Below are 12,715 nucleotides of genomic sequence, written 5' to 3'. Positions count from 1 at the left end.
AAAGTCTTTCAACAAATTCTTGAGATAACCCGAACTTTTTTTTTAAGCGGTGCCTTCGCCGTTGATGACGACATATTCCTGCGACTTGTAGTTCCTGTCAGCCCATGAGGTTTTGTTGGTGAGCTGTTTGATTTTCAGCGTTTCTCACGTAAACAAGCATCCCTGTGAGTGTGTAGGTTTCATCCAAGTGTCGGACTTAGAGCGGTAAATATTCCAAATACACGTGAGTGGGAAGGCTAGCTAGCTACGTGGCTAAGTCAAAACCAGTAACACTCGTACTATTTCAGCTGTTGGAGGGAGTCCTTTTAGCGCTTCGACTGGAGTTTTTGCTATGGCTGGGAGCAGGATGCAACTGGAGCTGTCTCGCGTGGTTCAGGGAAGAAGTCGGCTGGGTGTCCTGAAGGGACTGGACAGGACGGGGCAGCATTCACTGGAGATCCCGGGGTGTCTGCTGTACACACACTTTGGCACCGTTCCCCACCTCACTCAGGACACACTGCACACGCTGATCAGTCTCCCCTCTGTCACTCAGATCACTTTGTCCCACATGTAAGCTGTCCCATTATGGAAACGCCAAAGCACGCACAGTGATCTCCTTTTATTTTTCAAATCTAAACCACATCTCAACCATTCTCCTTCTAGAGCTGAGCACCAGGAGGTGCTGGAGGAGTTTAAGGATGGATTCAGAAAATTCGCAGGTAAAAATTTACATTTTTCATAATTTCCTCTTTCTCTCTTTCCTTTCAGCATGTTTATCTTACAGAGAGTAATGAGAGCAGAAGAAGAAGAGGACGACAGGTGTTCAAACAAGACACCATTAATTACGCTTAAATTATGATGACACCAGAGCTTATCCAATGTATTCATATGTATTGAGTATTGATTAATAGGTAATCTATCATCATTTCTTTTTCTTTTTTCTTTTTTTTACCTAAATGGAGAATATGAAGTGTTGCAGAGGGGTTGACTGATTATCTGCCGTTCTGATTATTGGAGCTGATATTCAGACTTTTTCCATTTATCACTATTATTATTGTTGTTTGTTATTAGATTTATGGCACAATAAATTAATTTAGCACATCTGACGAGTCACACATTTAACCATACAGGAGACTACTGATCCACAGGTGGGTGTAGAGTAGTGGATTTGTGATTGGAGCAGCTCCAGAGTGGCATATTACACGTTAACAAAAGAAAAATAAATCCATATAGAGAAGAGAGGTCATGGTTAGCTTGAACAGATATCCAGATATTCTCCTTCAGGATGTTTTGGTAGGCAGCAGAATTCCTCTTTCTATTTACCACAGCAAGTCTTCCAGGTCCTGAAGCAGCAAAGCAGCCCCAGACCATCACATTACCACCACCATATTTTACTGTTGGTATGATCTTTCTTTTCTGAAATGCTGTCTTACTTTTACCTCAGATTTAATGGGACACACAATTTTCCAAAAAGTTCAACTTTTGTCTCATCACCCCACAGAGTGTTTTACAAAAAGTCTTGTTTATCATCAAGTTGTTTTTCGTCAACACTGAGATGAGCTTTTATGTTCCTTCTCCTGCTCAGCAGTGGTTTTTGTCTTGGAACTCTGCCATGAAGGCCATTTTTGCCCAGTTTCTTTCTTATGGTGGAGTGATGAACACTGACGCTAACTGAGACAAGTGAGGCCTTCAGTTCTTTGCAAGTTGTTCAGGGATACTTGTGACGTATTGGATGGGTCGTCGCTGCACTCTTGAGTTAATTTTGGTCAGCCGGCCACTTCTGGGAAGGTTCACCACTGTTCCATGATTTCAGCATTTGTGGATAATGTCGTCGCACTGTGGTTTGCTGGAGTCCAACAGCTTTAGAAATGACTTGATAACCTTTTGCAGGCTGATAGATTGCAGTTAAAATTAGTTTTTTATTTGTTTTCTTGGATCGTGGGATGATTTTGAGGATTTTTTTGTTCCACTCCACTTTCTCATACAGGTCCTATTTAAGTGATTTCTCGATTGAGTATGGGTGTGGCTAGAGAAATTGGGGGGAGGGGATAACGCTTCCTCCTTCATAATAAACACATTCATTTAGACATGTGTGGATAAATTCAGTCTGAGCTCCTCTAGAAGTACAGTAATGAAAGCAAATGTGCAGCATTTTGGTGAGTGTGCCATGCTTACCAACCATATAAACCTTTAAAAAATGGCAACTGCATTTTTATTTTAATACACTGAAAATTATTTAGTCTCCCGTTTAGGGAAGCTAAAATGCCAGAGTGGTGTGATGGGTAGGTGTAAATAAAGAAGCTGTAGATTTGAAAGCAAAAATGTGTTGCTGTGGACGTGGCCTGGGCTTCACCCAGCCTCAGGCAGCCACTTTAAGAAAATTAGACATGTTACCACGATATCATCACTTGGAATAAACTATCATTGATTACTACTGCCTCTGCCTCTGAAGCCCCTGAAGGGACAAGCAGTGATTGAATAGCCTTTGCTGCTATTAGACAGTTTTGTTTTCTCACCTTCTGATCCTCTGCAGCGGCTGGGTTTGCTGATAAGGACACAGCTCGTTCTTCTCTCAGTCGTCACATTAACATGCAGAGTCGAAGCGCCTCGCTCTGTCACCTGGCTTCACGCTCGACCCTCTTAACTCCTTTGCTGCTGTGTTCTCTGTGAGTGATGCAGTTACGTCTGGTTTCAGGTCTTCATGATACTGTGCTCTACTGCTCCCTTCACGACCCTGCCACGCACAGCCCGACGGGTTACACCACCAACAAGGTGACATTGCTCACGCTGTGGTAAACTAAAGGCCCTGGTGACTTTACCGCTGGGTGCGATCACAGGTGAAATGGGTTTCTCACATATTTTTGCTTTGTTATTAGACGGTGTCAGTGTGGGGCAGCGGTGGGCGGATAGAACTAACGGTGGCCAAGTTCATGGCTCTTCAGAAGACCGTACAGCCAGACTGGTACCAGAGCATGTGCGACGGAGAGACCTGGCAGAACAGCGCTTCTCGCAAACGGGTCAGAAAGTCGGTGGATCGGACTCTCGCTCATTTGGACGAGTGTTTGCTGGTGCACCAAAAATCAAAGGTACACAGTGAACACACACTTTATCAGCCGCTGAGCACGCTTGCATCTGCGAGTGAGTCATGCATCGCACAGACACACAAGACAAAGATTGACGTTAGTGCAGTTGTGACAGGGGCTGCTGTGCATCTGTACTACAGCTGGAAGCTCAGTGAGATTAGGATGAATTCATTATCAGTGGGTATCTACACTATCAGCAGGTGTGTGATGGTGCAGCATTAAGCATGACTAATAGAATAGTCTGCTTTGCTTTCTTTTGATTGCAGTCAAAGAGTGGCTCATTCCATGAGAGGGTGGACTGAGTAAAAAGGATTAATATGAAGAGGTGCGGGGGAACTGTCGTGACTCGTGCATATGACATCTTTGCTCTTTTACGCCTCAGTGGATAATAGATTAAAAAAAAGCAATGTTCTCCTCTAGCCTTAGGACATATTAGTGTTTTTTTTTTCTATGCTTATATATGTTCTCTAAGTCTTTGCTAATTGCTTGTAAATTTATAAGCTGTTTCCTCACCTGAACGCAAACCAAATGTTCCTTGAGACAATAAACTGAGAGTTTGGAGTCACATTAAGCAGAGAGGACTGACAGCATTCTGCAGGTAATTCATGACATGGGTGCTACGGGGACTGTCTTAGCTCCTCGTGACTTGCAGTCAAATTTGTGCCTTGAATGTACAAACTTGCAGATGGGCTCTGGCAAGATTAAAGCCTTTAATTTATTTATTTTTGCAGCTGCAAATCTTGTCAAGGACCGTGCGTGCCCATGAAAATCTAGATTTTGATCTCTTGGCTCCTTCTTTCTTTTGTCATTTTGGAGTGTTTTGGCAGTTTCTAGTCCCCTCGCTGTCTGTCATTTCTAGGAATTGGAGGGAGTTGAGGTGTTTGGTGTGGTGGAAGGAGGCGACATCCTGGAAGAGAGAGTACGCTCTGCCAGAGAGACCGCCAAGAGGCCCGTGGCAGGATTCTGTCTGGACGGCCTCCAGACGGGCTCCATGGACCAAACTCTGAGGACCCAGCTCATCACTGCTATGATCAAGGAGCTGCCTGAGGACAAACCCAGGTTTGCCTTCTCGTGGCTACGTGACCTTTGTGAATTGATTACAGCTCAAACAGTTTTTCCCATCATTGAATTGGAAAGCATTCACCGAACACAGTCAGGCAGGACCAAACAGAAAGAGCAATAGTGGGGCTAAACAAACGAGCCCTCTCTGCTGCTGTTTTTCATTTTGTGCCACCAGGACAATTTCTTCCACGCTGTGCATTTATCTAGCAGTTGGAGATCTGACTTTTGAAGCTTTGTGTCTACACAGAATCTCACTGCAGGGCAACAACTAGTCATTATTTTCAGCATCAATAATTGTTTTCATTACTACTGAAAAATGCACTCTGCTAAAGGCTTAAAAATGCCCATTACCACGGAATAGTCATGTTTACTCGGTCAAATATTTAATTTAGGATTTCCACTGGCAACGGTTTAATGTGCAGATTACTCAATTAATTATTTGGTTAAAACATCAGAAAATAAAAATGTTAAAATGTCCGTTTCCAGCTGTTCCAGTTCAGGAGGATATAGACGTCATGGCAACAGATATTTTGAACTTTCTGTTCATTTTTTCGAAAAAAAATTGTTCTCATGAATTTTTCCCCTCATTTCTTTCATCTATTAATTTACCTGTTTGTTCAGCCATGATAAAACTAAATAGAAGAGTGGAAATGGACAACAACAACCGACTGTACTGATTTTATTTGTGAACGTATTGAAGAGGCAATCCACGTTTTTGTCACAGTGGAACACATTAAGTCTTATTTAACTGACAGATCGATTAGCTGCTCATTCATTTCTGATAAATGTAGCAATTAATGTGTAAAGACGTTATAATTCAGAGGCTGAGAAGCCGCATTTGATGTATTCTGCAAAATCAATTAATTGTCCTGCTTGATTAATTATAAGTGAAAACCCAGCAGCTATGCCTCGCCCCCACCCCCTCCGCAATCTTCAAGCGCTCATTATCTCAGCTCGACCTTAAAGTGCTGGTGTCATTTAATTTTCATCCATTGCGTTGCTCTTTATTACATTTCTTCTTTGCTGGGACAGTTTTTTTGGGTCACCTTTATAAGACAAAATGTGCACATTCAAAAAGGAAAAAGTAGAAAAGTATTTTTTAGGTTGGAAAATCCACGTCCGCATTTCCTTTTACAATTCTAAGAGCATGATACACAGTCACTGCCACTTTATTAGATACATCATTAATTTAATTAAAGGGGAAAAGGTTAAAAACTCATCAGCAGCTATTTTGATAAGGAGTTTATTGTGACCTCGGTTGAAGATTTGCTCCTAAATACAATGTACGTTTTGTCCTGTTGGATAATTAATTTAGATCAGTTTGGACAGATAATCATTTGTCTCAGACACATCTTTCTATGCAGCTTAAAACATGGCAGACTACAGTCCCTTTAGAGACTTTGGGGGGGTGTTCCTCCACACTGAATCATCCTTTAGGAGTTTACTCTCTGGAGATCATGTCACATGAGCCCACCTCTCTGGGAGGGGATGGAGGAGCTCTGCTCGTGGCTTAAAGAGTGGAGCTACACAGAGCTACTGTAATCAGAAATGAGAGGTCTGTGATCAGGAGCTTCCCTAAGTTGGCTTGTTAACAGGCTCATCTGGAACACCATAGGGCAGCATCCCCGCTGGTTTTTCTGGCTGTTAGAGAAGCAGCTTCCTACCAGAAAGTGGAGATGAGTCATTATCGAATGCTAAATTCGCCTTGACCTTGATGCCTGGAGGCAGAGAGTCAGGAGGAGCCCGGGAAATGGGGAAGGCACCAACGAGCCAACCAACACTCCAGAGAAGAAGCGTGCTGCTGGTGTTTGTGAAAGGCTTTTGTCTGCCAGTAATATGTTGTTGACATTTTGCATCAACGTTTCATTTATTGAGTGTTCAGGCTATTGATTTTTGGTGTCTTTGTGCGCGTTTGTGTGTGACTCTCAGACTCCTGCACGGTGTGGGACGACCTGATGAGGTGCTGGCGTGCGTCGAGGCCGGCGTGGACCTGTTTGAGAGTTTTTTCCCCTTCCTGGCGACAGAGCGAGGCTGCGCTCTCTCCTTCAGCTTTGACATTTCCACGGACCCAGAGCGCGCAGGTAGAGCGCCCCCTGCAGGTGTGGTGAAGAGCTGTGCTGAGACGTAGTTAGCACTTTTAGACCTCCTCACATTTATCAGCTGAAGTTGTGTCATTACAGCCAGTAAAAGTAAACTGAAGTGAAAAGAAAGTTCACTTCATTGGTAGTTTTTGTGCACACATATAAATCTATAAGCTCTTTATGTTTCATGCATGCAGCCCCTCAGGACCGAACTCCATGAATAAAACATCTTATTTTATTGTTAATAATTCCATAGTTTTGCCTTTCACTTGTATTCCAGCATGAACCCTGAATACACATGAGTGATAAACAGAATAGTGGATTAAAGAGTTATGACCAGAGCAGTGTGAAAAGATTAAAAGGATATAAATATAGTGGATTTCATGTATGAAAAAGTATTAGTGTTAATTCTTTAGAAAGGGGAACAGACGCTACTTTGATGTCTTAAATGGCACCGAGTCTGAGTTAACTGATAAAACAGAAGTGATGATTAAATATGCTCTAGCAGATTTGTTAATTTCCATAGGAGGAGCCTTTGATGGTGAGTTAAAAAAGGATGGAGTTAATGTTCCTGGTTCTTAAACAAACGGACGAAGGGCTTTCATCTCACAGCGATGCCGTTATCTAGTTTTAATTTGGTGAGAAACGAGGCTGACGGCTGCTGCGGCCGGTTTTCAAGTAATGAATAGAAATTAAGTGTTACTTGTGATCATTGACATCTGATGTGCGCATGATGGCTTGTAACTTATGCTTTTGTTTGTGTTTGTGAGTATTGTAGAAGCACAAAATCACTTACGAGCAGAAATGCAGTTCATGGTGGGTGAAATGGTATCAAACTGATAGCAGAGTTACAGCCATCCTGATCGCTATCCCCAGTGAGAATCTACAGGAGCTTTGGCGCTCCTTGTACCCTAGTAAGAAGTTGTATTAAACTCATCTGACAGAGGGGAGTTTGGGATCTGGCGCTATGCAGTGCCAGACAGCATTAATCAATTCTGCACATGGAGCATAATGGAGTTCAGTGAAGGTGTCGGACCCTTAGAGAAATTCTAATTCACCATTCAGCCAATTACACAGCCCCGTGGGAGGTATGTCAACACCCTCGCTTCCCAGTTAAGGTTCTTTTAGACGTGTCAGAGCATATGCTAATTCACCCGTTCCCCCCTTGTCACCCACTTAAAGTATTCATCTGTCACACGGTTTCTTTCTCTATTTTTAGAAGCCCCTCCAATCTTTTTATGTGTCCTCACTGCTATTTCTGCCACTTTAAGGCAGGATAACTGCTTATCTGAGACAAAGCTAAGGAGATTTTAGCGTATGAAAACGATCACGCCATAGAAATGTGTAATTTAAGGTAAAAACAGCTTGCACAGCTTGTGTGTCTGCTAATTGCAGCTAAATTTGTTTGGCTCTAAGCTGTTCCTTGTAAAAGCTAACTAGCGCAGCTTATCAGCTTGGCGGTAATGACGTCGCTGCTGCCTCTGACTTATAGTGCTTAAACTAACTTCAGATCATATAAATTTAAATGTTTGTAAAGATGAACTCATTGACCTGGCTCATTAGTTCAAATAGATGAGAGTACACATTTTAGATGTGTTTTACACGCAGCAGTGTGAGATGCAGTTCTGCGTTTCCTCTCTTATGGTTTTATGAAGGGCCTGTGACAATGATAGCCTTCGAACTCCAGTCTCTTTCTTCTTAGATCCAGTTTGTGTTGTTGCTGCTTTTTTTCTTTGTGCAAAATTTAATCTCCAGTGAAAGTTACTTCTCGCTTCTTGATGTTTTATTAGCTTTGGTCAAGCTTCATTCCATCCAGTTTTATTCTGAAGCTTATCACCTCCCCTTTTAAGCTCCACACAGACACCATGATAATTTCCGTTTTCTGCTTTGTTTATGCACTTTGTTGCTCTCTGCATCACCTCTCTTGGGTTCCACTAAACCCATTATGCTCTTCTCTTACCGTTTAATCTCTATCTTTAATAACAGACATTGCTATGGATCACTTTTTTTTCTTCTTCTTCTCCAGCAAACCCTCCAGTCTTCCTTGTATCTTTTGTCTGTTTCTGGCTAGAGATCTGGTCCTCCTTTAAACAACAGCCCTCTTATTAAAAACCGCTCTTCTTCAACAAGAGTTACCATTCAAAGCCTATGAAACTACAGTACTGTGTGGAAGTCATGAGCCGCCCCTCATTTTTTATGTTTTGTTTGGAAAATGTGAAATGGGTGGAAATATTTATTGAGACGTGAAATAAACTGAACGGGTGGAAATAAAGTATAAAGAGCACAACTGATAGTATTGCATTGTGAGTTCTCCTATCTACGTTTTCCAGACGGTATTCCATGGCAGATTTAAAGCTGATGGTACTTTTCAGCTTTCATTTTTCCAGCAATTTTGACAAGAGCCCCAACAGCAATGGTTGAAATAGAGCCGTAAACCTTGACAGAGCCTGAAACGTGTTTCAAAGATGAATGTAGACACTCAATATTGTCTGCCGAGCTCCTCCATACATACATATGGATGACAAATTTTGATTCATCACTCCATAAGTCCTGTGCTCACTGATTTTCAGTCTAACTCTTGTGTAATTTGGCATACCTCTGTCTCTTCTCCATGTTTCCCTTCCTTAATGATGGCTTCTTGATAGCCACTCTGCCACTGAGACATTTCTGATGAGGCAATTTTTGAAGGAGACACCACACAGCATACTGAGATTTGAGGTTGAGTTAATAGGTCTTTGGGAATCACTTCACTAATGCCCAAAGAAAAACCCTAAAAGACCCTCAGAAAGCCTCGAGAACTATTGCTAAAGACCATTTAAAAAAATACAAGAAAGTCCGGGTCCGTGGAAGACTGAGTACTCTAGATTGTGCAGGTTGCCAATGAAGGTTTTGTTTTATGATTTGGTAAAGGCTGTCTCAGTTAGCTCTAGCTCTGCCTCTGTTACTCTGCTGTATGTTGGGTGTTTGTTGTTTATTAGCAGCTACACACATAAATGCCTCAGTTTGTCTGTTAGTTCTGCTTCTCACTTTGCTATTGTTGATAATATCAGTATAGGTAATATTATGCATCTGGATGGCCAATATTGTAAAAAAATTGCATCTTAATGTTTGAGTCAGCTGTGTATTTATCCTACACCCCCACCCCCCTTTGCATTAATGACTTCAATCACTCATGCTGCAGCCACAATTGGAGCCAATGCCATTTTCAACAGTGACTGTGGATGTTATATTCAAATAGTGGGGAAAAAAAAGGATGTATAAGTGTTAGCTGCGGTGATACGTGTTTGATTATTGCTGTCATACTGCAATGGGACATGCCATTTGGCCAGGGATCTGTGCTGGGATTTATACGATAAGAGAGATAAGATAAGATAGAACTTTATTAATCCCTCGGGTGGGTTCCTCTGGGAAATTCGACTTCCAAAAAGCACAGCAACGACCGAAGTTACAGTTACAGAATTGTTTTATATATATATATATATATACACACATATACACACACACACACACACACACACACACATATATATAAATACAGAGACAAATATAAATAAAATATACAAAGGGGATAAATAGAATAAATAGGAATAAAAAATAAAAATACAAGTGAATTGCACATTTCAAGTATTGAGTCTATTGCACTGTTGACTATTTACAAAAAGTATTGCACAAGGTATTGTACAGTGAGGTGAAGAGGCACTACAGCTTAGTTGTTCCCCCCTCCTTTGTCCTCCTGTTTCCCCTCCCTCTCCCCTCCAGAGAGGAGTTAAACAGTTTGATGGCGTGTGGGACAAAGGAGTTTTTAAGTCTGTTAGTTCTTGTCTTGGGGAGAAGCAACCTGTCACTGAACAGACTCTTCTGATTGTTTATGGCCGTGTGCAGAGGATGCCCAGCATTGTTCATAATGTCCATCAGTTTCTTTAATGTCCTTTTCTCTGCCACTGTCACCAGAGTGTCCAGCTTCATGCCGACCACAGAGCCAGCCTTCCTGATCAGTTTCTCCAGCCTGGATGAGTCCCTCTTTGCTGTGCTGCTCCCCCAGCACACCACAGCATAGAAAAGTACTCCAGCAACCACCGACTGGTAAAACATCCTCAGGAGCTTCCTGCAGATGTTAAAAGACCTCAGCCTCCTGAGGAAGTACAGTCGGCTTTGGGCTTTTTTATACAGGTGCTCTGTGTTGCATGACCAGTCCAGTTTATTGTCCACCCACAGCCCGAGGTACTTGTGACCACCTCCACCTCCTCCCCCTCTATCTGAACCGGCAGTGGACCTTCTCTGGACCTCCCGAAGTCCACAACCAGTTCCTTAGTCTTTGAGGTGTTGAGTTGCAGGTGGTTTGTGTGACTCCATGCGACAAAGTTCCTCACCAGACTTCTGTACTCCTCTTCCTGATCATCCCAGATACACCCCATGATGGCCGTGTCATCTGCAAACATCTGAATATGGCATAATTCAGAGTTGTAGCAGAAGTCAGAGGTGTACAGGGTGAAGAGAAGAGGGGACAGCACAGTTCCCTGTGGTGCTCCTGTGCTGCTGACCACAGTGTCAGACGTGATGTCCTTCAGCCTGACGTACTGTGGTCTGTCGGTGAGGTAGTCGGAGATCCAAGCCACCAGGCAGGGGTCCACCTCCATCCTGTTCAGTTTTTCCTGAAGCATACAGGGCCGGATGGTATTAAAGGCACTGGAAAAGTCAAGAAACAGTATCCTGACCGTGCCTTTTCCCCCATCCAGGTGTGAGTGGGCTCTGTGTAGGAGGTACAGGATGGCATCCTCCACTCCGACACCCGCCTTGTATGCAAACTGTAGTGGGTCCTGGGCATGTTGTACCTGTGGTCGGAGGAAGTTGAGGAAGAGCCGCTCTAGAGTCTTCATAAGATGTGACGTCAGTGCCACCGGTCGGAAGTCATTCAGCTCATTGGGCCGGTTCTTTTTGGGGACCGGGACGATGCAGGATGTCTTCCATAGGGCGGGCACTCTCCCCAGTCGCAGACTGAGGTTGAAGACTCGTTGTAGCGGCTCCCCAAGTTCAGCAGCACACGCCTTTAGCATCCTAGGACACACCTTGTCTGGGCCTGCTGCCTTTCTGGGGCGAAGCTTCCTCAGTTGCCTCCTGACCTGATCCACTGTGACACTGGGAGATGTTTGGGAGGAGGGGAGGGGGGGAGATGTCTTGCTGCTGAGAGAGGGATTGGAGGAGGGGGGTGTCATGGTGTCAGGAAGGGGGGGAAGCGAGGGAGGCAGGAGAGTGGGGAGAGGACTCTGTAGTGAAGGTGAGGGTGAGGGTGGGGGGGTTGTGGGCTGGTCAAACCTGTTGAAGAAGTTGTTGAGTTCGTTTGCCTTCTCCACAGTCCCCCCCACTGTGCTTTTCTTGGTGTTGTGGCCTGTGATGGTTTTCACACCATTCCAGACCTCCCTCATATTGTTCCTCTCCAACTTCTGCTCCACCTTCCTCCTGTAGGTGTCCTTTGCTTCCCTCAGGCAGCGTTTCACCTCCCGCTGTGCTGCTTTCATCTCCTCCTTCACTTTGCTCCTGAAAGCCTTCTTCTTCATGTTGAGGACAGCTTTGACTTCCTGTGTTACCCACGGTTTGTTATTAGGATAACACCGTACCGATGCATGCATGTTTTGGCAGTGTTGGAGTTGAACGAAGAGAAGGCGACAGCAGGGGAGAGCCAGCAGAATGGCGATCTTAATCGTCATGATCAAACACAGATGACACCCTTTGAGATGAACCTCAAAGAGAAAAGGTTCGTAGCAGCTATTGTAATACCCCAGTGGGTTTTCTAAGTAGCAGTGTTTGCAAGTTCTTTTCTTTCATGTGTTTGCTGAAGACCTAATTTACATTTATAATGCCTGTTCATGAATTCTACTTAAACTCAAACTGTGTTTGAACTTTTGCCCAGGTATCAGGACGACTTTAGGCCGCTGGTGGAGGGGTGTGGCTGTTACTGCTGTAAGAACCACCAGAGGGCGTACCTGCACCACCTGCTGGTGACCAATGAGCTGCTGGCTGGAGTTCTACTCATGATCCACAACACAGCCCACTATCACGGCTTCTTCGGGGCCTTAAGAGAAGCGTTGGCCACCGATAAACTGGATGTACTCAAGAAACGAGTACTTGGGGATGGAAGCCTGCAGAGAGAGAGAAAAGAGTAAGATGGATGGAAGCCAATAGATGCGAGAGGGAATGAGCTGAGGGACTAAGGGGGAGAGATCTTCTTCAGTGGAGTGACATGGCCAGAGGCAATCATAAGTACTATCTTGTTCTGCCAAGTCCGGTCACACGACGAACTGAACTGTCCTTGAGAATGACACACTCCATATGCTGCCATCTCTTTGCTTTAAAGAAGAAGATGAAAGGAGAAAGGAGCACACAGAAAACTTTTTGATGTTTTTGCCTTGGGTTTGTGTCCTAGTCTATTGATCTGAGCAGAGGAGACTGTGTCAGGGTTCAGCGGCTGAGGGAAGAAAAGGCGCTTAATATGAGGTCAGAAGGAACCTGCAT

General features: G+C 43.8%; 1 protein-coding gene across 1 annotated transcript; it reads left to right on the top strand.

Annotated features, from left to right (window-relative positions):
• Positions 1–101: 101 nt before the first annotated feature.
• qtrt2 (queuine tRNA-ribosyltransferase accessory subunit 2) lies at positions 102–12,387 on the top strand. Its single transcript, XM_085362340.1, has 8 exons — positions 102–549; positions 643–698; positions 2,675–2,751; positions 2,856–3,065; positions 3,922–4,121; positions 6,054–6,223; positions 11,843–11,957; positions 12,114–12,387. Exons 1-8 carry the CDS (start codon positions 332–334, stop codon positions 12,364–12,366), a joined length of 1,299 nt encoding a protein of 432 aa, XP_085218466.1. The 5' UTR covers positions 102–331; the 3' UTR covers positions 12,367–12,387.
• The last annotated feature ends 328 nt before the right edge of the window (positions 12,388–12,715 follow it).

The sequence above is a fragment of the Diplotaxodon limnothrissa genome, linkage group LG9 (genome assembly GCF_057381915.1).
Source record: "Diplotaxodon limnothrissa isolate DT_005_m linkage group LG9, D_limnothrissa_male_GT1.1, whole genome shotgun sequence".
In the NCBI taxonomy this organism is placed as follows: domain Eukaryota; kingdom Metazoa; phylum Chordata; class Actinopteri; order Cichliformes; family Cichlidae; genus Diplotaxodon; species Diplotaxodon limnothrissa.
Note: the sequence above shows the minus strand (reverse complement) of the source record. Positions and strands in the feature narration are given on the sequence as shown.

Coding starts and splice junctions, on each gene's coding strand:
- qtrt2 (XM_085362340.1), top strand. CDS start 332: ATGGCTGGGAGCAGGATGCAACTGGAGCTGTCTCGCGTGGTTCAGGGA. Junction 2,752..2,855: donor CGGGTTACACCACCAACAAG/GTGACATTGCTC, acceptor CTTTGTTATTAG/ACGGTGTCAGTGTGGGGCAG. Junction 4,122..6,053: donor CTGCCTGAGGACAAACCCAG/GTTTGCCTTCTC, acceptor TGTGACTCTCAG/ACTCCTGCACGGTGTGGGAC.